Source organism: Podarcis melisellensis (assembly GCF_964234715.1).
Source record: "Podarcis melisellensis genome assembly, chromosome: 7".
Taxonomy (NCBI): domain Eukaryota; kingdom Metazoa; phylum Chordata; class Lepidosauria; order Squamata; family Lacertidae; genus Podarcis; species Podarcis melisellensis.
The window spans coordinates 87192423-87219101 of record NC_138539.1 but is presented as its reverse complement, the minus strand read 5'-3'; the positions used below and the strand labels follow the sequence as shown (position 1 = coordinate 87219101).

Sequence of the window (26679 nt, the reverse complement as noted above, 5' to 3'; positions counted from 1 at the left end):
ACAGACCCTTTGAATCTACCAGTGCGCGACACAGTTAACCCTGAAAATACCAGCGAGAAGAAAGATGAACGGAAATTCACTCCCAGAAGCTACTGCAAAGCATCGCTAAAGTGTAACCGATAAAAACAACAATATCGGCCCGCTGACCGGCGCTCTGAACGGAGGGAAATGGAGGCCGCGGAGGAAGGGATCTCGGCGAAGCCATCCAGGCTGCGTGTGTCACTCTTCAACATCTGCTGGCTCTATGTGCTCGCGGGCGGCCACTGCACCCGGAAGCACTTGCTAAGGGCCGGCGCCGCTTCCTGTCGGTGCTTTACGATCGTGGCGGGAAAGGCGGGGGGAGAAACGGCGACGCGCGCGACACTTTACGACTCACCGGGTCGCTTCCTGGGCAAGATGGCGTCGGGCAGCGGGGTAGGTAATGGGCTTACTTTGGAAAAGGAGGAGGAAGGAAGGGCTCGGTCTGTTCCTTGCTTTAACATTTAGGCATTCCGGGGGGCAGGGGCGGAAAGCCCCCTCAGCTCACGCCCCTGCCCACCCCCCTGCGCCCACCGGCCTCCCGTGGGGGGGGGACACCGGAGACCCCCCCTCAGGCCCCGTTCGGGCGGACGAGGGTCCCGCCTCCTTGGCCGCCCAGCGCCTCTCACGTGCTTGCCCGTGTTTACTCACAAGTAAGCGCCCCGCAAGCCGCGTCCTAACGAAGAGCCTCTGGGCTCACCTGTGTCTCGTGGGATGCAGCGCCCTTAACTGCCACAGACCTCAGGGACTCGCAGCTTGGTCTTGTGGAAGTTAGCTGCGCTTAAGCCCCTTGAAATAATCCAGTTTAGGTAGCTCGGCTCTGCATGAGACTGAGCTGCCAGCTGGGTCTGAAAGGGGTATGTAGAAATGACATGGCTGCAAGCGGCGGACCCGAGTTTCGTCCTCTCCCGAGATCAGCCGGAGCTGCGGACGTAGCAGCAGATGGTCTCTGTTTAACAGAGAAAGTTGGTGAACAGTGGTGAAAGTTCCGGACTTTGCTCCGTCTTCGGTTGGTGCTGCCCCAAAGTCCTGAGGGGAAGAATTCCAAACATCATTCTGGGCGCCTGCGGGGAGTCACATCTTCATTTTACAGCTCTTGCTGCTTCTTGGCCACGGTTGCTTCTCGCTTTTCCGCAGCCGCTTGCCTCCCTGCTCTCGCTCTGCTTTGCGCCTTGGGACTTCTGGGTGAAATCTGGGAGCTGCTGTGCCCGCGGAGGCGCCTCTGGGCTCACCTGTGTCTCGTGGGATGCAGCGCCCTTAACTGCCACAGACCTCAGGGACTCGCAGCTTGGTCCTGTGGAAGTTAGCTGCGCTTAAGCCCCTTGAAATAATCCAGTTTAGGTAGCTCAGCTCTGCATGAGACTGATCTGCCAGCTGGGTATGAAAGGGGTATGTAGAAATGACATGGTTGGTGTCTTTTTGGAGCTGGTAACATTTTGGGCATGCACAGAGAGAGAGAGAGAGAGAGAGAGAGAGAGAGAGAGAGAGAGAGAGAGATGGTTTCTGCAAAATTCAGAGGTGCAACCTTCAATTGCGGTGTCACCCAAGACCCCAAAATAGCACAAGAAATTTGTAGACCCAAAAGCTGCCGTTGGTTGCTTTCTTTCCAAAGAGGAACTTAAATATTTTATTTACTTATTTCCGCAGGACAACTTGATTTTTACTGACTTAACATTTTTATTGCATCCTTTTCCCCAGGAAGCTTAGAGCAGCATATATTCAAAACAAACCTATGAGATAGGATCATTCTAGAATGGCCAAAGTGTCAGCAAGTCAGTTTTATGGCTGCGTGCGGCTTTGAACACCCTAGCCACTACCTCAGAACTTAAAAAGGTAAAGGTACCCCTGCCCGTACGGGCCAGTCTTGACAGACTCTAGGGTTGTGCGCTCATCTCACTCTATAGGCCAGGAGCCAGCGCTGTCCGCAGACACTTCCGGGTCACGTGGCCAGCGTGACAAGCTGCATCTGGCGAGCCAGCACAGCACACGGAATGCCATTTACCTTCCCGCTAGTAAGCGGTCCCTATTTATCTACTTGCACCCGAGGGTGCTTTCGAACTGCTAGGTTGGCAGGCGCTGGGACCGAGCGACGGGAGCGCACCCTGCCGCAGGGATTTGAACCGCCGACCTTTCGATCGGCAAGTCCTAGGCACTGAGGCTTTAACCCACAGCGCCACCCACGTCCCACCTCAGAACTTACAGAACAATAAAATACTTTTTTTTTTCTGGGGCTTCAGGTACATAGCTGTTAGGCAGGTTGAACAACTGCTGTATCCACTGCACGTTTAATTTGGATGGACAGGAGAGGAACTTGCACAATCAGAAGATACAAAAATGGTGTAAAAATATCAGATATGCACCAAGTGTCCCCTTGAAATTCCACCAGTTCTCACCAGTTTGGGACTGTGCCCATATTCCATCGACACACGGTAGAAGCCAGTGAAGCTCACAGTGTTGGGGACACACTATGCCTCACAATACACACATCACTTAAGGCACTCCCATTCTCAGCCCCTGTGGCACAGCCAGCAGTGAACCGGATACTGCAAGTCTGCAGGCATTCCAACAGACAGGAGTTCAAATCCCCATATGCCATAAGCTGCTCACAAGTGCTGTTTTAAAGCACAACTCCCCAAAAGAAGGATGGAGGGGATACAAAACACAGTGTCTACATAGCTTCTCAGCAGGGTACCTGCAGAGGACACACACAGGCCTCTTGGGAAAAGAGCCTACTCAGCTAGGGGGAAAACACTTTTGCTAAGAAACCATGGGAAGACACAAAACTGAAAGCAACTGTTTTCAGTAACTCACTTCATAGGGCACAGGGTTGAGAAGTTGGAGAACCCTGTTCACCTTTTACATACCTGCCCCTGCCCGCCACCCCCCAAGACATATCAGAACCAGAAGAGGTTCAGAACTTGAACCCACACAGCAAGCTTCACAGAGCAGTTTTTTTAAGCAGCCACAGCAGTAGACAGGAATTGCATTCGTGGGGCATTTGGCTCCTGGTCCCTAAACCCAACACCCACTCATAACTGCCAGGAGTACAAAGCCTAGAGGAGGAGCCTTGGACTAGCAGGATAGCTTATTTTTCACATTCTTGGGGTCCTGGTTCAAATCGGGTACACCCCCAAACTAAGAAAGGTGGGAAGTGATCCACACAATGAGGCACATCTGAACCTGTAAGGAGGAGCACTGTATAGGCCCATAGTCCCTTTGGCCCACCAACTCCCTTGGCAACCCCCCCATCTATCTCCCACCTTTCTTCTGGTGGCCCACCCTTGTTGGGTGGCATCCCAGCTGGGCTTATTGCCCCTGCTCCTCATCTCTCTCTGCCCACTAGTGCACCCTGAGACACCTGATCTCTCACAGCCCTGCAAAATTAAGTGATTAGAGAGAAGCAGGGCCACTGCCCATGAAGCTCCCTGCTCCTTCTCACAGTCCCATCTTGAGGCTAGGTGAAGCCAGATTTTTCTAGGTGGGAAAAGAATTCAGCATTCTCCAACAACAGAGAAACACCATTTGTCAATGTCAGAGCCTTTATCGAGCAGCTTCAGTGAAAGAAAGACATGCGATGCTGCAAATCAACTGCCTCAGCAGGGCCCCTGGTTGTACATCAGTTCCGTGCTAGGAACACTTACACCTCCTGCCAGACTGTCTGTCATGGAGCTTGCAAGAGTACAGGAGCCTGCTAGGGACAAGTAGGCTAACAATCTCTTTTTATAAATTTATTTAAATGTTCAGATTAACAAACAATCATCAAGCAAAAAAAATCAAACAATTTCCATAAGTTCCCTTGGACGTCCCTCCTCCCCTTTTGTGAGTCCTTATGTTCACTTTTTCTGCTACATCTTCTCTTTTAGTCCAACTGTATTAAATCTCTGATAAAACCATAGTCCAAATTTTAACTACAGGCATTATTCCAATCCTACTAATAATTTTAATTGTTTACAATGCTTTTTTAGGTAAATTATATATTTTCCCCATTCCTTATTGAAATTGTGGTTTTCCTGATTCTTCCAGTCAGTTTTGCCATTTCTTCATAGTCCATCAGTTTAATCTGCAATTCTTCTCTGGTAAGGACTGTGCCTTCTTTCCATCTCTGGGTGTCCAGGCAGCAGTAGTCACATACATGAAAAGTCTTTTCTGGTCACTAGGAATTTCGGCACCTACAATTCCTAAAAGAAAAGCTTCTTTTTTTAGAATAGGTTATTTTAAACATTTTTTTTCAATTCATTGTATATCATCTCCCAAAATTCTTTTACTACTTTATAAGTCCACCACATATGATAGAAGGTGCCCTCTTTTTCCTTACATTTCCAGCATGTGTTTGATCTTGCTTTATACATTTTAGCTAATTTGCCAGTAGTTAAATACCAACAATGCATCATTTTCATATAATTTTCTTTCAAAGTATAGCACGCCGTAAATTTTAAGTCCCAATTCCATAACTTCTCCCATGCTGCTGATTGTATCATATCCAAAATCCCTCACCCAGTGTATCATTACTGATTTGACCTGTTCGTCTTCCGTATGCCATGCTAATAATAATTTATACATTTCTGAAAATAATTTAGTCTTATTTTCTAAAAGCTCCTTTTCAAATTTAGAGATTTCATTAAAGAAATCTTTCTTTTTGTCAATCTTAAATATAAGTTGATGGTATTGTAACCAATATGTTATGCAGACAACTTATAATCATTATTTAATAGAGAGATCGACCTATAATTTTTGACTAACAATACATACTTGTCCGGTTTTGGGATAAGTGTGATATAGGCATCTTTGCAGGAATCTGGCACCTTCCCTGTGATTATTATCTGATTCATTACGTCTTTTAATGATTGTGCCACATAGCCTTTGAATTTCTTATCGTACTTTGCTGATAGTCTGTCTGGCCCTGGCAAGTAGGCTAACAATCTTAAGTCATTGAACTAACTGCAAGGAACACCACTGCTGCTGGGTATGGTGTGGGCCACCCTCCTGTTCCACATAGAACAGGTATGGGATAGTTCTTGGGAGAGTGCAAGGGAGACACAGATAATGAACCATGACTTTTGTCAGCAGCTGGAGCACATAGTCCCTGGATGAATGTGTGTGAGGGAGAAGAGAAAGAAGAGCAAATGGTCCCACCTCCACCACCTTCGGGGCTGCAGTGGGATTCTGTAAACTGAGAACCACTCTCAGTTGGATGGCCAGATCAAATAGTGGCCAATCTTCCAGAGGCCACACATGATATCTGGCTGTCCCGTCACCTGACATCCTATGAAGCCAGGCGAAACCGATCCAACCCAAAAAGGAATAGGGCTTGTGTTCAGCACCAAATTTAAACAGTGGTGAATGCAAGCTGGGACTGCAAAAGAACAATTGGGAGCCACTCCAAGGCACACACAAACTGGTTGCTCCTTTGCAACTATTTCTTTACCTTTTATTGCCTGACATAATATGATGCCAGGTGAGTGTGTCAGCCCAAAACAGCCTTGAGGGTCAAATTAGGAGACCTGTTAGGCTTAAGATTCTCCACTGCTGCTGCTGGTGTGCTCCCCATGCATCTGGGCTGTGATCACACAAGGCAAATGTGTTCAGGAGTCACTTCCAGCAGTGGGAATGAGTGGAATGCCTGCTTTTTGTCAGCAGAGAGCTTTCTTGTGTGTGGGAGACAGTGCTCCCTGCTGTTGGGGGAAGAGTGTTAAAGCAATATACAGTATTTGTATATAGCAAGGAGGGTTGGGGGAGACATGAGAGACAGTTATGATAGCTATGCAGTATTGTTTCTGTCCTCCGTTCCTTGTTCCGCCTGATGCTGCCCTGGCACCTGCAGTTGTTGGGTGTTTGTGTCTGGGATCCTGAGGAGAGGCCTTCTTGGGAATTTAGGAATAGCAGTGTGCTATTCTACATGTGTTCTGTGGGCGGGCTGTTATGTGCAAAGTGCCCTGTCTCCGTCATCTTCCACTATGAGCTTTAAGTGTGCATGACATGAAACCAGAGAGATAAAGATCCATGTTTACACTTGTGCATAGGTGATCTGGAATTAGGAGTGAGGTTGCTGATGGTACCAAATTGTACAGGGTGGTAAAACCCAAAAAGGGATTGTAAGGGGCTCCAAATTTATCTCTCCATGCTCAGTGAGTGAGCATCAAAATGGCAAATGTCATTAGATATAAGCAAGTGTAAAGTGATGCACATTGGGGCAAAAAATCAATCTCACATATATACTAATGATGTCTTATCTGGTAGTGGTTGATCAGGAAAGAGATATTGTGATCAAGGTGGGTAGTTCAATGAAAATATTGACACAGTGTGTTACAGTGCTGAAAAAGGTGAATTCCGTATTAGGGATCAGTGGAAAAAGGATCAGTAAGCTGCCAGGATCATTGGAGATCATTCTTACCCTCTTCAATTTTGATGGACTCAAGCTCTTCCAGGGAAACATAGAAGCATTAAATACGTTGGGAACACAAAAATGCTGGCAACCTTTTCTGACAACTGGAAACCTTGCATTCTACATACAGTGATTCCTTGGTTTACGAACAGCCCTGTTAATGATCTATTTGGTTTATGAACTCTGCAAAACCGGAAGTAGTGTTCCAGTTTGCGAACTTTACCTTGGTTTACAAATGGAAGCCGAAGGGTGGAAGGGTGCCGGCGGCGGGAGGCCTCATTAGGGAAAGCACACCTTGGTTTAAGAACGGACTTCAGCAACAGATTAAGTTTGTAAACCGAGGTACCACTGTACATGATTTTCAAATGGGTATTTAGAGGTGTTTGTGAGAAAACAATGGTGGAAACATTCCTCTAAATTTCCAGGTTTGGGATGTTAGCCCTGGGACTCATTCAGAGTTTAGAAATTAAGCCTTTGGTTGAGGGCTGCTATGAACATAGCTGACACCGTTTCCCTTTTTTAAGGGAAATTCCCTTATTCCGAATAGGATTCCTCGCAAGAAAAGGGCAAAGTTGACAGCTATGGCTATGAACTGTTGAAGATGTCTGTTTAAAGGAAGGGAAATTGAGGGAGAGAGAATTGACCTGGTAGCTTATAGTGTTGTGGAGGCAAGCATTAGGTTGGGAGCACTACATTCCTAGTCTGAGTCCTTTGGCACCATTGAATGATTGCCTTTGTATCCCACCTTTCCTCCAAGGAATTCAAGTTGGCATTCATGGTTCTTCTGTTCGTCCCCATATTATCCTCACAGCAACCCTGTGAGGTAGGTTAGGCTGAGACACAGTGTTAGAAATTGAGATATAAATGTGGTGAGATATAAATGTCACCACAACAGAATGCCTAGGTCCCCCACAGATCAGCTGATCTGCACAGCAGTGCAGCACCAAAAGAAACATTTCTTTTAGTGCCATGCTGCCCCACAAGCTAGCTGAATGGCATGGTATGGCAGCAGCAGTAGCCTGCCAGATGGAGGTGTTAGTCGCCAAACTTGATGCCCAGACATCTCCACTTCCTCACAAAAGACTGGTTGCCTGTTGTGAAATGCAACTGGCACCCGGTTAGTTTCGAACACTGCTAAGACACTGGCCCAAGGTCACCCAGTGACTTTCGTAGCTGATCAGGGATTTGAACCCTGTTCTCTCAGGTTCTGGTCCAACACTCTAGCTGTTACACCACACTAGCACAGTAGGAAAGAAAGAAGGGAATAGGCAGACAGGAGTTTGACCATTTGGGGATTGCAGGCCAGGAAGCCAAGGAAGCTAGGTCTGCCTACTAGGATGGCATCTGTACTTTTTAGGGTGGCATAATCCCACCAGGGGCAGCGGAACCATATCTCTGGTACAATTTCCCCACGGGTCCAGGGGCTGGATCTGGAAGTGGGGTCCAGTTGGAAAGAAGCAGAGAGTGTTTGCTTATAAATTTCACAAATTGACAGAGTTCTCTGACAAATCTGCCAATGCAAGGCAATGTAAACTCTGGTTTGACTTGCCCTCAACAGCAGTGTGCCTGTGGGTACAGCTAAGAAACTTGTACCAGGAGCCAAGAACTTGGGTGATGTACATGTCCAGCTCAGACATCAGATTGATGAGCTCCGGCTGAAATTCTATCCTCAACTGTAGGTTTGAAAGAGATGCGTTGCACAGTGACCGCTGTGAGAACAGGAAGCTGGGCTAGATGGACCTTTGCTGTGATCCAGTAGGGTTATTCTTGTGTTTCCCTGCCACAGCAGACACAAACTATTTTATTCTCTAGAACTTCACCTTAACTACGCTCTTGTTTATCCAAACATTTTGCTACCCAAATGTGTTTTTTTGTTTGAAGAAATGCATTTGTACAACCGTTAAGAACAAAAGTATCACATTAGAGGTCCTTTTTCTGGTGGCAGCTTTGACTGAATCTTGTTTTATGCAGCCGAACATTTCCTGTGTTTTTGTGCCCTGTGATGAACGTTAGCCTGAGGTCCTTTTTTCTCCTTAACTTATGTCTTCTCTTGGGGAGAGATTCACTGTAGCTGCTAAGCACTTGTTAAAAGATGTTGGGGCTTCCAGCAAACCCCTCGTTTGATCACACTGGAAAAGTTTCTTTGGAATCACAAGCCATGCCTTATTACAGCAAGATCTGAAGTTGAGTTTGATTCATTTCTCTCTGCCTGGCCTAGGGACATGGCTAAAAGATCTTCAAAAGGCTACAGCTTCTTTTTATTATCTAGGAGAAAAGTGAAGCAGCTAGTAAATTGCCTTCTCTCCAGGCACAGGCCAACTTTGATTTGTGATAGTGCTGCTTCAGTGAGGTTGAATCTGGAAAATACCCTCCCCCTCTAATGTTAATTTCTGCCTTGTAAATCTCCTTTCTTCTTTTTACCTGGAGAAGTGGCTAATGATCTTAGTCATGACATGTTTAAACCACTTAACAGGCTCTGGGAATAAATGAATCAAGATTTCAACCTCTCTCTGGGGCTCTCTTAATTCTTAGCTGTAGTTGTTTGCAGTGATTCCATTTTAAGAATTGCAAGGGGTAAGAGTGGCATGAAAATTTGATTCCAGTGCTGCACTTCTTTTAAATGAGGCTTCTGTTGCTTGTTTTTATTGTTGTAAGATCATTCATTTGACTAATAAGGGGGAATATGACTTGTTAGGGTGCTAAGGCTTTTCCCGTTTCCCCCAAAGTCATAATTAGACAGAGAGAACTGTTTGCAGACCACTCCTCCCCTCTGCTTTATCAATACAGACTTTAAAATGCACATATTTGAAACCACCCAGTAGTGTATTCCACCTATGTCCATGCTCTGTAGTGTTACCCTCACTGTTAAATGACTCACGATTCCCAAGGGTCTGGCAGACCTTTCTGCAGTGGCAGAGCATGCCCCGCTGGCACCCAGGGCATGTGCATGCTGTGCCATGGAGGTGGGGTGTGCTGCTGGAGCGACTGCATCCTTCTCGGATTCCCTCCAGCTGTGAGTGTAACTTAGTTGAGATCCTGTGCACCCCTCAGAAAAGCGGAACGGGGAGAAACCCAACTCACCCTAAAAGCCTATAGGGGCACCAGTCACTCTCTCAGTGTCCATGGTAACATCCCTGACTCCTACCATTCACAGAGCTCTGTGCGGTTAACTCCCCATCATAAGGAGCCAATCTGTGCAGTGACAAGGAAATGTCCCAATTATAGCCTTCCCTCGGCACCAACCCATACAATCAGCCAAAAACAGACACATCACAGTACCTGCATGAACCACTGTCTGCAGGAAAAATACAGCAACTGTAAATCTCCAGGAATCCCTGCACATAGGGGTCCTTATTTCCTTATATCATCCACACAGATTAGTAGCCATCATCCTACTACACAAAGGGAAGAAAAGAGAGGCAGTACAACAGAGCATTCAGATAGCCCCCAGTAAAGGTAGCATCAGTGCAAGAAGGGCTCAAGGCCCAGTGTTAGACAGGAAGGAGGTATGAACTAAGACAGGGGTCGGCAACCTAAGGCCCATGGGTTGGAGGAGCGCCAGAAATAGCCTACACGTACAGGTGCTCCTGCGACCTGGAAGAGCGTTCGTGCGCACATGCCCATCCTCAGACAGACCGAGAGTCGACTGGCTCATTCTCTGGTTAAAGTTGCTGACCTCTGAACTAAGATAACCAACAATGGATGAAAAACTCCCTGGAGCTTGAGATAATGAGGCTGGAAAATGGGAGGTGCAAGTTTGAGCCCTATCCTGAAGAGCGGTGGGAACAAGGCCCAACTCATCTTTTGCATGCTTGGTCAGCAGCCGTCATCTCAAGAAGCAAAAATGAGATCAGACAAAACTAGAACCATATGCATTCAGTGTCTTGATTCCCTATCCAAATCTGCCTGGGTCCTGGGTCCTCTAGCATCTGTTTCCTGGTCTCAACTCCTCCCCTTCTTGCCTGTTGCAACCTGGGATTGGGACTCGTGATATTCAACTACTTCAGGAGATAGGAGAAGGACACATAAAATCATGGAATTTGTAGAGTTGGAAATGTCCCTGAGAATCATATAGTCCAGGCATCCCCAACCTTCAGCCCTCCAGATGTTTTGAACTACAATTCCCATAAACCCTGACCACTAGTCCTGTTAGCTAGGGATCATGGGAGTTGTAGGACAAAACGTCTGGAAGGCCGCAGGTTGGGGATGCCTGACCCTTCAATGCAGGAGTACACAGCTGTCACAGGGATCAAACCTGCAACGTTGGCATCATCAGCACCACGCTTTAACCAACTGAGTTATCCGGGCCACGTGACAGGGCATTTGCTATCTCTCACGCACAAACATACATACATAATGGATGGCATCTAACAGATTGAGGTTGAATCCTGACAAGACAGAAGTACTGTTTTTGGGGGACAGGAGGCGGGCAGGTGTGGAGGACTCCCTGGTCCTGAATGGGGTAACTGTGCCCCTGAAGGACCAGGTGCACAGCCTGGAAGTCATTTTGGACTCACAGCTGTCCATGGAGGCGCAGGTCAATTCTGTGTCCAGGGCAGCTGTTTACCAGCTCCACCTGGTATGCACCACTGAGGCTGAGACCCTATCTGCCCGCGGACTGTCTCACCAGAGTGGTGCATGCTCTGGTTATCTCTCACTTGGACTACTGCAATGTGTTCTATGTGGGGCTACCTTTGAAGGTGACCTGGAAACTACAACTAATCCCGAATGCGGCATCTAGACTGGTGACTGGGACCACATAACACCAGTCTTGAAAGACCTATATTGGCTCGCAGTATGTTTCCAAGCTCAATTCAGAGTGTTGGTGGTGACCTTTAAACGGCCTTGGTCTAGTATACCTTGAAGGAGTGTCTCCACCCCCATCATTCTACCTGGAGATTGAGGTCCAGTGCCGAGGACCTTCTGGCGGTTCCCTCACTGTTAGAAGCCAAGTTACAGGGAACCAGGCAGAGGGCCTTCTCGGTAGTGGCACCCACCCTGTGGAACGCCCTCTCACCAGATGTCAAAGAGAACAACAACTACCAGACTTTTAGAAGACATCTGAAGGCAGCCCAGTTTAGGGAAGCTTTTAATGTTTGATGGATTACTGTATTTTAATATTTTGTTTTGGAAGCCACCCAGAGTGGCTGGGGAAGTCCAGCCAGATGGGCAGGGTATAAATAAATAAAGTAATAATAATAATTTCATTTGTATGCCACTTTTCCATAGTTGAAACCATGCTCAAGGCACCTTACATAATTACAAACATCACAAAAGTAGTCATAAACAAAAAATAAAACATCAAAAAGTACACTGCCAAACTGAACAATTTCTTCATGAATAATAAGAAAATATAAAACTAAGATACAAAATATGAATATCAGTAACAGCAACAACAGCCCTTCGCCCAACAACGCTCTCTGAACAATATCCTAGCCCAAGCGTCTGTTCAGCAATCTCAGCTTTGTAGCTGGAGTCAGTCAGGCCCCACCCTCCCAGGCCAGGTGGAAAAAGGCTTGCAAGGCAGGGAGCAGGTCTTTCAGAGCACTGGTCTGGTGTAAAGTTGGCCCAAGTTCAAGGGTTTTATTCAACTAACTTTTATTCAGAGTAGACCCAATGGTCATGTCTAATTAGGTCAATTAATTGAAATGGGTCTATCTACTCTGAGTAATTTTAGTTGGATACAACCTAATGTCCTGATTGTGGCTGCCTAATAGGCAAGGTTGGGAGCAGTCCAAAGCTGAGAACGTTGCCAGGCTACTCCAACAGGAGGTGTCTTGATGGACCAACATCCACATATAGCCAATTGCTTGTCTGTCATGGGTTTCCTTTTATATTAGGGCTAGGGCCAGGGCCCCTGGGCCCCAGCTCTGGCTCCAGCTCCTGGGAAGTGTGAGAGGCATGCAGGTTATTTGAAGCACAACATAAACCCAAATGAAGCTGCCCAGACCCATACAATCCGCCATGGAAGCCATATGTGCAGGCCCACAACTAAGAAATATCAGGTTGGGGAATACCAGGAAGAAAGGCTCTTCAGTGGTTGCCCTAATTCTATGAAACCTTATTTGTGGTTAGTGATGTTAAATTCTCGAGAATAATCTTTCAGAGAATATTCTCGTTTATTGAGAGTATTAGAGAATTTTCATTTAAAATAGGAGAATATTCATTTTAATGCATTGAAAATGATATAATTAGTTAATATACATGTTTATTCATGGGTATGCTTGTTCGGATGGCAACCAAAAACTACAGATACTTTTATTCAATGGGGCAATGCAGTGAATTCACATTCTTTGATTTTTTGCACCAAACTTGAAATTGAAAATTCAGCGTGTTAATCACTAAGCTTGCCTCTAACCGTATATTTATCATCAAATTTGAATTATAATTATGTTGTGTATGAATGAAATGTAGCTTTTAAAGTAAAAGGAATATAAAAAACTCAGGTCCACTACATGAGTACATACGAATTCAAATGTTCATCGCATTAAATGAATAGCATTTTTAAAACTTAAAAAAAGAAGAGGTTTTCTGTAGCTCACATTTCAGAACTGCCAATGGTGAATGACACAATGCCCAGTAATTGTAACTGGATCAAAAAAATAATTATTCATTTTTCATTACTTACATTGGCAGTATCACAGCTTGGCTTATTATTTACTAGATTTTTTTAATGTGGGTTGTAAAATTAGAATTTACAGTTTGTGGAGAATATTCTCCAGAGAATTTTCTAGCAGAGAATATTTTCACCTCACCTCACTATTTGTGGTGGCCCTAATTCTTGGAAACTTTATTTGTGGGCCCTAAAACGCTTTCAGTGTAGAAATTCTTTCTTGAGTCAAATGAAATAAATTAGAGATATGCCTACTGTGTGTAAAATAATGCTGGGGTGTTTTTTTTTGGGAGGAATTATGGAATGGTGCTTGGTATCATAGGCTATTTCATGTACAGTGGTACCTCGGGTTACATAGTACTTTGCTTCAGGATGAGAACAGAAATTGTGCTCTGGCGGCGCGGTGGCAGCAGAAGGCCCCCTTAGCTAAAGTGGTGCTTCAGGTTAAGAACAGTTTCAGGTTAAGAACGGACCTCCGGAACGAATTAAGTACTTAACCCGAGGTACAACTGTACATTTGCTTTATTCTTAGGAATGAAGTTGTGTGGATTTTGTCACTTATTAATGCAACCCCCTCAACCCAGAGGTTGTAGCATACAGCTGATGTACGCGGAGGGTTGTTGTGCAATCTGAGCTCCTTCTCTCTTAACTTTGTTTGATGGTCTCCCGCATAGGTTTATTCATGAACAGGGAGACACTCAGAATGAAAAACCATACAGGGGAACCTGTTTTTGTGCTTATTTAGTTGTTGCAGAGTCGGGATGCAATGTTAGAGGAAGGCTAGAAGATGCTGTCTTGCTGGGCTAAATGAGAAAGTATCTGTCAGTAGAACTACAACCCCGAAGAAGAAAAGGAAAAACAGCTAAAGAGAGAGGTCTCAAGGCTCTTACGCTGAAATTCAAATCTTGTAATCCTGCAAAGGGTGAAAGAAATAACAAGAAAAAAGCACCAAAATTAAAATGCTTGTGTAGAAATGCTTGACTAATTTTATTTTAGATTTTTCATTCTAAGTATCCCTTAGGCTCAGGCTTAGTAACAATTTAAAAATGTAAAACTTAACATAATTTAAATTTGAAGCTCTCCTCTCCTGAATGCTTTGGGCAGGCAACATTAATTTAAAACAGTCATAGTATTTTTGAAGGCAGATTAAAAAACTTGAAAAATACTAAAACTCTTCTCTTTCCCCCTCTCCTTTTCTTTTAAAAGTTGAAAGCTACAACTCAGCTACCCATATTACATCTGGCTACGAAATGGTAGTTTAAGCAGAGGTCCAGGTTTGGAACATCCAGAAAAAAATGGGTTTCCAGAATTAAGGAACTGCTGCTTGAGAACACCTTGCTTTTTGCTGCTTGGTGCAGGAATGGCAGAATTAAGAGGCTGACTCAACTAGATGTAGGGCTGGCCCATGGAGGCATTCCCCCTATATATTAGGCCACATGTAGTTATGCTTGAAGAGCACATCTGTCTGGCCAAGCAGGTGGTTCTATGTCCTGTGCTGCTAATTGTTACGAGGTTTAAAAAGATGGGAAGCAAGTATAACCCACATTCCTGAAATAAATTGCCTTTTTAACCTTAAACCTTAAATGGGTCTAAGAGAAGATCTTTGGATGTTGCCGAGTTTTGCACCCCATCTGTGAAATAGTTCCCCTGCTCTCTTCTACTATGTATCTGTGTTTCTTTATCAGGAGGAGAATTTGCCCTAGAATTTCCTAACATGGCATCTGGGTGGCTAGGTGTCACTGTGCCAAATGCTTGCCCCATCCTATTGGGAAGTCTCTTTATTTTTTAAAGATATGATGCTTGTTTCCTTGGGAAAACATAAGGCACACTCTGCCTCTTCCTGTTTTACAAATCTGCCTTGTCCTATTGGGTCAGATCAAAGGTTCATCTGGTTCCACAACCTGTTTCCAACAGTGGTCATACAATCATAGAATCATAGAGTTGGAAGAGACCACAAGGGCCATTGAGTCCAACCCCCTGCCAAGCAGGAAACACCATCAGAGCACTCCTGACATATGGTTGTCAAGCCTCTGCTTAAAGACCTCCAAAGGAGGAGACTCCACCACACTCCTTGGCAGCAAATTCCACTGTCGAACAGCTCTTACTGTCAGGAAGTTCTTCCTAATGTTTAGGTGGAATCTTCTTTCTTGTAGTTTGGATCCATTACTCCGTGTCCGCTTCTCTGGAGCAGCAGAAAACAACCTTTCTCCCTCCTCTATGTGACATCCTTTTATATATTTGAACATGGCTATCATGTTAACCTCCTTAACCTCCTCTTCTCCAGGCTAAACATGCCCAGCTCCCTTAGCCATTCCTCATAAGGCATCGTTTCCAGGCCTTTGACCATTTTGGTTGTCCTCCTCTGGACACGTTCCAGTTTGTCAGTGTCCTTCTTGAACTGTGGTGCCCAGAACTGGACACAGTACTCCAGGTGAGGTCTGACCAGAGCAGAATACAGTGGCACTATTACTTCCCTTGATCTACATGCTATACTCCTATTGATGCAGCCCAGAATTGCATTGGCTATTTTAGCTGCCGCGTCACACTGTTGGCTCATGTCAAGTTTGTGGTCAACCAAGACTCCTAGATCCTTTTCACATGTACTGCTCTCAAGTCAGGTGTCACCCATCTTGTATTTGTACCTCTCATTTTTTTTGCCCAAGTGCAATACTTTACATTTCTCCCTGTTAAAATTAATCTTGTTTGTTTTGGCCCAGTTCTCTAATCTGTCAAGGTCGTTTTGAAGTGTGATCCTGTCCTCTGGGGTGTTAGCCAGTGGTTAAGCAGATGCTTTGGAGAAGCGCTGAAGGTGGACATCAAGGCAACAACTTTTCTCAATTTTATGTTCCCCAGCAACTGATAGGTGTTGCCTCAGAAACTAGTGATTCCATTGATAAATTTAGCCTCCATAAATTTATCTAATGTCTTTTTAAAACCAGCCAAGCTAATGGCCATCACCGTACAGTAAATTCCATAAGTTAGCTGTATATTGGGTGAAGAACTACTTCTTTTGCCTGCTCTGAATATATTGGTCATCCATTCCACTGAGAGTGTTTTACTTGGTGCTCACTTTCATTTCATGGATTTATATCCTCGAGTGTCAGCCTGCTTCCTGGACACACTCAGATTCTTGCGTGCTTTTCAGAAGCTCAATGTACTTTTTTTTTGGCTGAAGTTAGCATTGTATAAGAAAGAGTTCTACTGTTATAGGAGGGGGGGACTTTTTTGCACCCTTTGCATATTTTTTAAAAAAGTCATTTCATTCTTTATTTACAGATGCAAAGTATTTTTAATCAGGCACACCTAGTCAATAAAACAATCTTATAAATGATATCTCATTTCTGTATCCGAACAAATTATACCATGTTTAATTTTATAAAGCCCTATCATGACCCACTCTTATTTACATTTCCCCCTTGTACTAAAAAGTTCGTGGAAGTCAAGTAGTATCCTTTAAAGCTTTCCAGGTATAACTCTGTTTTTCTAATGACTTGGTGATACCACCCTCATTTCGCAAATGCATATCATGCTTGTGCCAGCCTCCCATATCTACTCAAGTTCCTGCATGCTTGTTGGAAATCTTTTGCCTTTATTTTGCCATAGTTAGCAGAGAATAAGCAATAACACAGTGCCAGCTTCTTGGTCTTGTAGCCGTCTCCATCAGCTGTAAAGCATATTTCAGTCAGTGAAGTAGTAAAGTCATGCCCTGCATCTGCAAAGCAGCTATTTAAAGATAATATTGATCAAACAAACAAACAAACAAAGGTTTACTCAGAAGCAAGTCCCACTTTATTCAATAGGGCTGAACCCTCCAAAAGAGTGCTTTGGATTGCACTTTCAATTGGTTGGATTGTTATGTGGGGCTGCCTTTGAAAAGTGCTTAGAAACTTTGACTGGCTCACAGAGCAGCAGCCAGATTGCTTGGGCTACTTGTTTGTAGTCACCCTTGGTGGTTTGCAGGACTAAGACATCCTTGCTTTGCTGAATTGAATGTTGAATTCCTGCATTTTCCTTTGGTTTGTAGGCTAAAAACCTGGACTTCCGCCGGAAGTGGGACAAAGATGAATATGAGAAGCTTGCAGAGAAACGACTCACGGAAGAGAGAGAAAAGAAAGATGGTTTGTAACATATTGACTTCTTCCGTTAAGAGCCACTGACTTAGTTTGTAGAACATAATGCAGGGGGCAAAATTGCAGAGGAGAAATACGGACTACTTAATTCTGTGTTCTGCTTCCATCCAAAACAAATTGTAATAACCGGTTCCTTTCCTGATGCTCTTGATGCAGTTCACGAAACAAAGAAAGATTAAGAGCAGGTTCATCTGATTTTAGAAGCAGGGAATTAAAAGTAAGTGAGAAGACTAAGTTGAAGTTCTTGAGGAGCATATTTTGTCCAGTGTATAAACAAAGTATTGTTTTGCATTTTGAAATACAGTTTTGAATTCCTGGTTTAAACTGAAGCGTTTTAAGAAAACCTTATTATGTTTTAGGCAAACCAGTGCAACCTGTCAAGCGCGAGCTTCTTCGGCACCGAGACTACAAGGTGGACCTGGAATCCAAACTGGGCAAAACCATCGTTATTACCAAAACAACGCCGCAGTCTGAGATGGGAGGGTGAGTCATCCGGAGTCTTTGCAGTGCTTGTTCATACAGCACACAGCAGCTAAACACCCAGATGCCTCTATCTCTGTTCTAAATCTGTGCCTGGGAGTTATGGTCAGGTGGATGAGGGCTAACAGATTGAAACTGAATCCAGACATGGTCATGGAGGGCACAGATTTTGCTGTGGCTAAGGAGGTTGGAATTTCCTTTGGATTTTTTAAATTGTACACTTCAGATGAGTAGACCTATTTTGTACTGGGCTCCACCCCTTAGGCATTACCTGATTACCAGAATTTTAGTTTCAAGTGCTAGTGACCCTCAGGGGAACATGCCTGGTCTTTAACCTCTGTCGAGATTTTACACTGGTGAACAAGTCTATAAAGCAAGAGGTTAAAAAGGCACACCCACCCCTCCAAACTTCACGTGGGGGGAAATGAAACTTTAAAAGTGATGCGCATTTTGGAGTGAGCTTTTTAGCAGAGCTAATAGGTGATAGCTGCTGCTAAGGATGAATGGCCTCAAAATACCACTCCATACCACCATGTCTGCCTATCCACCTTAATATCATGGTAGTACAAGAAGGAGAAAATGTGCAGTGGGACAAGTGCTCTGACTTGCTGTGCAAATTCTCATGCGCTGCTCTTGCTTTGTGAGATAGCTCATGAGCCCCTGAAGTCTTGGGTACATGGCAAGTAGCAAAGTTCAGTCTCTTAGGCTCAGCAAGAAAATTTTTATATTTTCTTGCACATGCAAGTTCCAGACTGCAGGACAAGGGGCTTTGTGTGGGGTTATTTCCATAGATGGCAAGACAGAGCACTTAATGAAGAGAAATTGTGCCTGTATTCAACCTATTTCTGAAAGTTTAGTAACATTGACTAGATAGCCCTTGTGTAGTACTCACCTTGATACGAAATAGAAACTGAGAAGCCTTTCGTAAAATAAATCTCCTGTTAGATATGAGAACTGATGTCCTTTCCCCCTTTCTTTCCAGGTATTACTGTAATGTCTGTGACTGTGTAGTTAAAGATTCCATCAACTTCTTGGACCATATCAATGGCAAAAAACGTAAGGATAAAGCACCTTTTTTTTTCATTTGCCAAGAAATACAATATTACCTGTCTTGGAAAACAGAGGAAGCTATCCTGATTGTCCTTCAGCAGCTTTTGGTCCTGTGGGAGCTGCCAAGTATTCATTCACAGATCTAGTTCCCTTTGATTCTGCTCATTCCTTTATTGGGAGATCCCAGAGGGAGAGCAGATGCTTGTTACTCCTTTGAAACTTGTCTTTAGGGTTCCATCCTCTTGTCCAACGTGGATATGTAGCTCCAAGAGAGGTGATGTGAAGATATGATGTATTAGTGCTCCTCTTAGTACTCCATGCACAGGTCTCCTTGGCCCTATGATCTCAAGTCTTTCTCAGTTCTGATTGAAACTAGATACAAACTAATTGCAGTTTAATAATAATATTAATAAGAATGAGGCTTGAGATAATGGTGGCTAACAAGGCCATGTGGGGGAACAGGCTCACTTCTCACTGATGTGGTTCAGTTTTCCTTCACCACTGAGGCCTTTGGGTGCTTTTGTATCCTATTCATCTTCATGGGTAAGTGAGAACACCTAGGAGCAGTCTTCACAATGTTTATTTGAAGGAAAGAAAGGCTGCAGTCTCAGTTCTGCAGACTAGAACTGAGCAACTTTCATTCATGTCTTCATGGTCTCAGGATCTGAGCACTGCAGGGCATCGTTGATTGGACTGTGTTGGCAGGGTTTCTATGAGATGAGTCACTGGGATGAATCTGTTTTATACTGAGTCATATCAGTCACCCTTGCTCTGCTGCCTGAGGGACATTCAACATGCAAAATCATAGGCTCTGCCCTTGAACTGTGGTCCTTCTTCAATAGCTTCCTCTAGTTTTTCAATCACAATTTATGGTTCATGTTTTATTGGATAAATCAGCCTTGCACCTCTTTATTCAACGAGTGGTTGCATACTCCTCCTTCCCCTCCCACTCTGCTGCCATACCAACTTCCTCTGGGCTTAGGAAGACACCCCCCCATCATCAAAATGGGAAGCCAAACATAGGAACCTTTCTCTCTTGGCTGCCCAACTTGATACTTGGTGGTCCAAGGAAAGAAGCAGCATAGTTGAAATGTGTTTTGTGTAATTTGATCTGCCTCCGTGGTTGGAGGCTGTATGTTGAACACTAGTTGCTTCAAACCACAGGAGGGGAGGGTGCCGTTGTGCTCAGGTCCTCCTTGCGGGTTTCCCATAGGCATCTGGTTAGCCCCTGTGAGACCTGGATGCTGTGCTAGGTGGGCCATTGGCCTGATCCAGGAGGCTCTTCTTTTGTTCTTGTAAGCATTTTTTTAATAAGAAGAGGGAATCTCTGACTTTTCTAGACAGAGAAGGTGTTCCCTTGGAGATTAGAGAACACCTTGGAAGTGTGGAAGCCTTCACTCAGAAGGTTGGGCGTTGATGAGGTCCCTGATTCATCCACCCATTTCCCTCTATTTCATTTTATGACTTCCTTGATCTTAGAGGAAGTCACATGAACATCCATCAGAAGGTAGCTTCTTCTGTGTGGCATTCTTTATTTGGAGCAAACTAGAATCTCTAGGGACCCCTGACCATTAGGTCCAGTCGTGGCCGACTCTGGGGTTGTGGCGCTCATCTCGCTTTACTGGCCGAGGGAGCCGGCGTACAGCTTCCGGGTCATGTGGCCAGCATGACAAAGCTGCTTCTGGCGAACCAGAACAGCGCACGGAAACGCCGTTTACCTTTCTGCCGGAGTGGTACCTATTTATCTACTTGCACTTTGACGTGCTTTTGAACTGCTAAGTTGGCAGCAGCAGGAACTGAGCAACGGGAGCTCACCCTGTCGCGGGGATTCGAATAGCTGACCTTCTGATCAGCAAGTCCTAGGCTCTGTGGTTTAACCCACAGCGCCACCCACGAATCCCCCTAATAATGGTGTTGTGGAGAGTGTAGGGTTCTTGATGTGTGGGGCCATTCTGCAACAATGGCTATTCATATGGAGGCAGACTCCTTGCAGTGCTTTGATAGCAGACCCTACATGGTGGAGGTTAACTGTATCTCTCCACAGGGACCTATTGGTTTTTGCATCCCAGCAGCAGAATTCTTACAGAGATGCAATATTTGTTTGTATCAATATATACAAAAGCTTATGCTGTATTTGCCAAGACGCTTGCACTGTGGAGCTCGTTGAAGATGCAGAAACAACTGCTGTCTTATCAGGCCTTTTTTTTATTTGGTTTTGTTAACCAAATAAAAAACCTCGGTACTTGCTCCAGCCAGACTGGCCTGTGGGAAGGAACAGGAGAGTAAAGGTGGCAGGCAAAGAGGATTTCAGAGCCTGCTCCAGCTGGTCTGTTTCCTCCCCATCGCAGGGCCAACTGACACCAGTTGTGCTGTGGCAGGAATCTTGATGACATTTATATTTTTTGAATATATATATTTGAAACTAATGTGTTTTGATTTTGCTTGTAAATCCACCTTTGATGTCCTTAAATTAAGATATAAATAATAATTGACATTCCCTGATACAGGTACAGATTTCCATACCTTCCTGAATTTTATCTATAAATAGCTATTGTTCAAATTTCAAACTGTTCTAGTGTTTCTAAACAGACATCTTTACACCATGAACATGTGAGAACCTCCTCATCCCAAATTGTCCTTAAGTATACCTCCTAGGTATAAATATATTCCAGGTGACTAAATGAATTCAGTTGGAGGAAAGTAAAAGTTTGGTTTGCTTTTGAATGCCATATATCTTGCAAGCTCTCAAGTATTTGGGTCCCAACTGTTAGTCTTTTCCCATGTATTCACTTATATTACTGCATTTTTCTATTTCTGTTTTCTTACATGCCTAATTTTATGTTCTATTTTTTCTAAATAAATTTGAGGTTATTCAAGGTTCTGCCACTTGCCCTAGGTTATTAAGGTTATGCTTAACAGCCCTAGGTTACTTGATCATTGTCATATTTGGTCAGTTCACTGTCTTCACAGTTCAGCTATGATCCTGCTGTCTTACATGACAGATTTATTGTCTTTTATTATACTTTTATAGTATTAAAACTGTGTCCACTGCTTTAACGGACTCTGGGCCAAAAAGCAGTACAGAAAAAAATGTAACATAACACTTATTCTTTGATTACTTCCAATAAATGCAGAGGAGTGATGAATGATATAGTTGGAAAGCCCCAATTTTTTAGTGTCCTTAGTTCTTGTTTGTGCTAACCAGATATCTCTACAGTTACAGGCTAAAGGATAATCTTTTTAATAGAAATGTTGATCTGTTCCCTTCAATATGTAAACCAAGGCAGTTAATAAAAGATAGATAACCAAAAAGGTTCTGCTCCTGGCCCACACTGATTGCACCTCATGTCTAGATGATATATGCAGTGCATTCTGGCTTAATTAAACTCTGACAGATATAGATGCAAGAAGCAAGCAGAGTATGACTCATTAGCTACCCGTTTGTAGGAGATACAAGTCCAGCAGGCAAATTTGGTCTCATCCCACTTCAGACATGCAGTTTATGGAATTTGTCAACATGATCACTCAGGTGCACTCCCCCACCCCCATGGAATTGCTTCCTGTAGGGAAAAAAGAGTATTTGCAAGCTCAGTTGGCTTCGAGGCAATCCTGCAATGTTACAGAAGGCACCAGTCACTTGCAGCACAAGTCTAATTTGCTATGCATAGTTGGATATTAGCTGGGGTGGGGATGGAGGTAATCAGAAAGAGGGAGAGAGCACAGAAGATAGTTATTCCACTTCTTCCCTGCTGGGTCAATCAAGACCTTCAACTCTGATGCACTATTAATTAAGAGCTTGGTGAGCATGATTGCCTATATCTCAAATTAACCTTCGGAGTTAGCATAGCCTGCCCATTTAAAAACAGGGCTGTACTGTACTGTGCAAAGCGGCCAGTTTCAAAGACAGCATTTTCACAGTTCTTTGCTACAGAAATGTAAGGATGAAAATGATTTTCAAGATGCAGCTTGGCTCTTAATCTTTTTCTCTATTGCCTAAGAGAGTTTGAAGTTTGGTCGGCTGTGAAGAGAGATGCTGGGGTGAGATGAAGCTAGGTATCCAGAAAAGTGTAATATTTTGCTCCCAAACGGGACAAAGGTTTTTGCTTGGCTGCTGAATATTGGCAGGATTTCTGAGACAGTGTTGTTGGTTCCCTCCTTTTCTAGATCAGAGGAATCTGGGCATGTCTATGAGAGTGGAGCGCTCCACACTGGATCAAGTGAAAAAACGCTTTGAGGTGAACAAGAAAAAAATGGAGGAGAAGCAGAAGGATTATGACTTTGAGGAGAGGATGAAGGAGCTCAGAGAAGAGGTGAACTGTTGCCCGGAATTGAAACAATTAGCATACCTGGAGAGTAATAACACCTAACTAAGGGGCTTTCTGTCACAATTGGAAGGCTAAAAAGATCCATTTAACATGCTAAAAAATGAAAGTGTGGCAATACATTTTCTTAATTTTCCAGTATTTCTGAAATAGTGGTTGCTTTTAATCCCATCATAGTGCTGATACCAGTTTATTCTCACTCCAAAAATTGCTCTGGTCCTGTTGCTTAGGCAGGGAGCTAAAGCTGCCAGGGAAATATTTCTCTGTGTTTGGTCTCCTCGGTGCAACACTGACCTGCAGGTGGCAGCCAAGATTTTTCCTGTTGTCGTTCATTCTGTCTGCAGCAACCTCAGGAGGGCTTGCATTATTTCCAGTGTGCCTTGCTCTGTTTATAGGGAAGCTGTGCAGTTCCAGCACTTTTCCTTTTAGAAACCAAAGTGTGCCAAAGATTAGAATGATTTCTCTCACACGATAGGTGGACAGACTGGGGGAGATAGTCTCTCCCCCCACTGCCCTTTCTGATACAGGCAGAACCTTTTTCTTTAACACGTTTTTGTCTGTGGGGGATTTTTACTTGTCGTGGGAGAGACTTCAGTGCTATCCATTGCAGCTTGCCCTTCCAGAAACAAAAGAAACCATTTCTTCACTTAACTCCTCAGGGCCTATGTGCATATTTTATGCAGGTTGCGGAACCAGCTTTTTTTTTTGCATAGAAAGTTGATATTCAACACAGAATGCACAGACCCCTTTATAGATCCCAGCAAAGAAGAGAGGCTGATCCTTCCCTGGATGTGTGATTTGTAGACCTTCTTTCATAGGCAAGTCAGTCTTTCCTAGGCACAGTCACCTTTTCTCCCTGGGGAATCACAGAAGAATTACAGGTAACTCACAACTTATGTGTGTTTAACATATGTGATTTCAGCTTTACATGGTTGAAGGCTGGCTGGTTGAAATCACACAAATTAAATGCACAGAAGGTGGAGAGCTGAAAAGGTCTTTTTGCGCAGGGCTTTCTTGGCATGGAAAGAGCATTTAAGCTCCCAGGTGTCCTTACTGGGCTCTGGAAGGCTCTCGCGAGATCTCATGGGAACTTGGATGCCCATGTGAGATCACACAAGAGCCTCCCTGGACTTAGGGCAGGGTGCCCTTAAGACTCTTTGGGTGCACTGACTCTAGAAAGTAAGATTGTGTGTACACGCTATCCCCAAAATGTAACCCTTGCATAAGATATGTGACTTACATGTACAAGGTTTCATAGCAGCTTTGGTGAAACCTTTAGATAAGCCACACCAGCTCTCTTTCTCTCGCTCTCCCCCCCCCCCCATTTTACTGGCTGTTTGGCTGCAGGTGAGGAAAACCAATTGCTCACCAGTTTGGGGAAATGAAATTACCATGTCATATTGGAAATGCAGAAGTAGCTTCCTTTACCATTCCGACAGCATTTTTTTTAATTTTACAAATCAAGCCAATGGGTTTGATCTCTCTGCGTTTGCCAATGGCTGCTCTGAAAGAGCCCCACGGTGCCCCTGCATGTTTGAGAGAGTTGTGCAAACAGGAGAGTCCTTTGAGCTTCAACAGCCTCAGTAGCTGCCAAGGAGTCAGTCACTGAAGTCACACTTCTGCATCCCCCAACACGTCTGGCACTGTTCCAGGCCTTGTGATCTCACAGAACGAAACATTTTGATTAGAGCTGTGGAAACCCTTTGATGCCAAAACCCCCCAAAGCCACTCAGAGCACAGCTTATGTTCCACTGAGCAGCTGTCACTCGGCTGTTCCAACAGCCATCAGATACTGACATTGTCTGTCGCCATCGTTCAGCACCACAGTTGTTGGAATGGGGCATCAGTACAGAATCCATGTCCACTGCTTTTAAAGCAAAGCTGCATTTTCATTACTGTTAATTTCTGATGAAGCCTTTGGCATTTGTTTAATAGCAGTTGCTGACAGTTGCTGGACACACTGTATTCTTCACATGTCACTTCTGTGTGAGTGTCTTTGGGCTGCTGTCTTTCCACTGCTCCTCTGGGACCAACCAGAGGAGCCAACATTTCTCTTCCATCCATTGTTTGCTGTGCAGACAGGGAAGAAAATGTTGCCTCTGCGGTCTGATTCCCTAAGTTGTGTCTTTAAGATTTTGGTTGCGCAAGGGAGCTTGACTCATTTGGCAGTTTCCCTTTGTTGCAGGAGGAAAAGGCCAAAGCCTACAAAAAGGAGAAACAGAGGGAGAAGAAAAGGAGGGCTGAGGAAGACTTGACGTTTGAGGAAGACGACGAGATGGCGGCTGTGATGGGTTTCTCTGGTTTTGGCTCTACGAAGAAGAGCCACTGATCAGCCATGAACTTCCACCTGGATGGATATTGTTTCTGCCCTCATGATGCTTGAAAACCCTTGGAAGACTTTATTAGAGAATTTGTATCAAAATGCCCTGGTAGAAGCTGGCTGTAGGAGTTGGGAAGGAATCACACACTCTTCCTGTGTGGGGCTGGCTACCCCCTGCTGTTGCTAGTATCCTGCCTGCCTGCAAAGATAACATCACAATTGCCTGTGAGGTGGTAAAACTAAATATCTGATAAAGAACTTTAGCATCCCCCATCCCCCAAGCTCCTTGGGGGATAAACCCATTTCCAAAATTTTTTTAACTGTTCATTTCCTGTGATGAGCCTGCAGTTGGAGCTTTCTTTTGGAGCCCCCAATTCTTGCCCCTGCCTTCAGCTGCCCCTTTCCCTATACGAGTTCTGCTTGCTTCATGTTGTATGGCCTTCTGTGCACGAGAGACATTCTGCTGAGTACACTTTTCCTGTTAATAAAGTGTTTAAAATCTTATACGTGGCTTTCTTTCAGAACTGTACTTCCCTCCATAAACGGTCATCCTTGTAGGTTGAGCTACTGTGTGTTATCTTTAGGGAACCTTGGGAGTCTATTATAGCTTGTATGGCTGTGCATAGAGCTGAAACATCCCCCTTATTTTTTATATCTCCAATAGATTGCTAAAAAGAGGAGGGTTTGGGTATGATCTCCCCCTCACAGTAAAATACACACACGAGAGAAATGAATTTGGGGCTTCAGTAGGGCCATGCTGATGGTTGGAGGGGGGATAGAAAATAGGGAGATCATAAGGAAAGGCAGCAGATTGTGGTGCTCTAATCTGAACAAAGAACTTGGACCCTCTCAGCAGGAGTAGATGATCTTGCTGGCTCTGTGTGCGTCTTAAGAAGAAAAATAACTGAACAGACACTCACATTGACTATCTCCAGCTTCAAGGTTGAAACAATAAATTGGCCTCCTTTTGGCTTAATGCAGGTATTGAGGAGGGAATCTCTGTTGAATTCCAGTATCTTCTTTTCACTGGCCGTATTGAAAGCATGTTGCTGAATTTTATTGAAGCAGGTGAGGGTTTTTAGGGAGGATGGGGCTCCTTCCCCATCTTGGTTCAGGTTGGAGAAGTGTTATCTGCACTGCTCCAGCTGCTCTTTATGCCCCATGTCATTTTCATTGCTTTCTTGATTTAGTTCAGGCAAACCTGCCGTGACTCATTCATTGCCTTTTTGGGTTTAGGACGATTTACATCTGGTGTAGCTGATTTTCATAGTGCCTGCCTTTTTTATATTGATGGGATCATTGTTCTTGTCTTTCTCTGTACCTTTATGGAGCCTCGCAGTGTATTGAGTCTTCTTTCAAATACA

The 26679-nt window shown here is 44.3% G+C and overlaps 2 protein-coding genes across 5 annotated transcripts in view; one reads left to right on the top strand and one right to left on the bottom strand.

The window, feature by feature from the left end:
- The window catches only part of HARS1 (histidyl-tRNA synthetase 1), a 38725-nt gene extending 38456 nt beyond the window's left edge, over positions 1-269 (bottom strand). Inside the window, exon 1 of one of the 4 annotated variants that reach the window (XM_081917850.1) lies at positions 148-269. The gene's annotated coding sequence lies outside the window, so the exon portion shown is untranslated. Of the gene's footprint in view, positions 1-6 lie in introns of all 4 variants that reach the window. The other 3 variants (XM_081917852.1, XM_081917851.1, XM_081917854.1) reach the window with 3 other exon arrangements.
- ZMAT2 (zinc finger matrin-type 2) lies at positions 169-25819 on the top strand (the record flags this gene model as incomplete). The annotated part of the gene is given in 8 exon segments (XM_081917910.1): positions 169-265; positions 268-326; positions 328-414; positions 17038-17131; positions 17503-17626; positions 18606-18679; positions 22838-22983; positions 25181-25819. Coding segments are annotated over 8 exon segments (825 nt in total). The 3' UTR covers positions 25325-25819.
- Between the last annotated feature and the right edge of the window lie 860 nt (positions 25820-26679).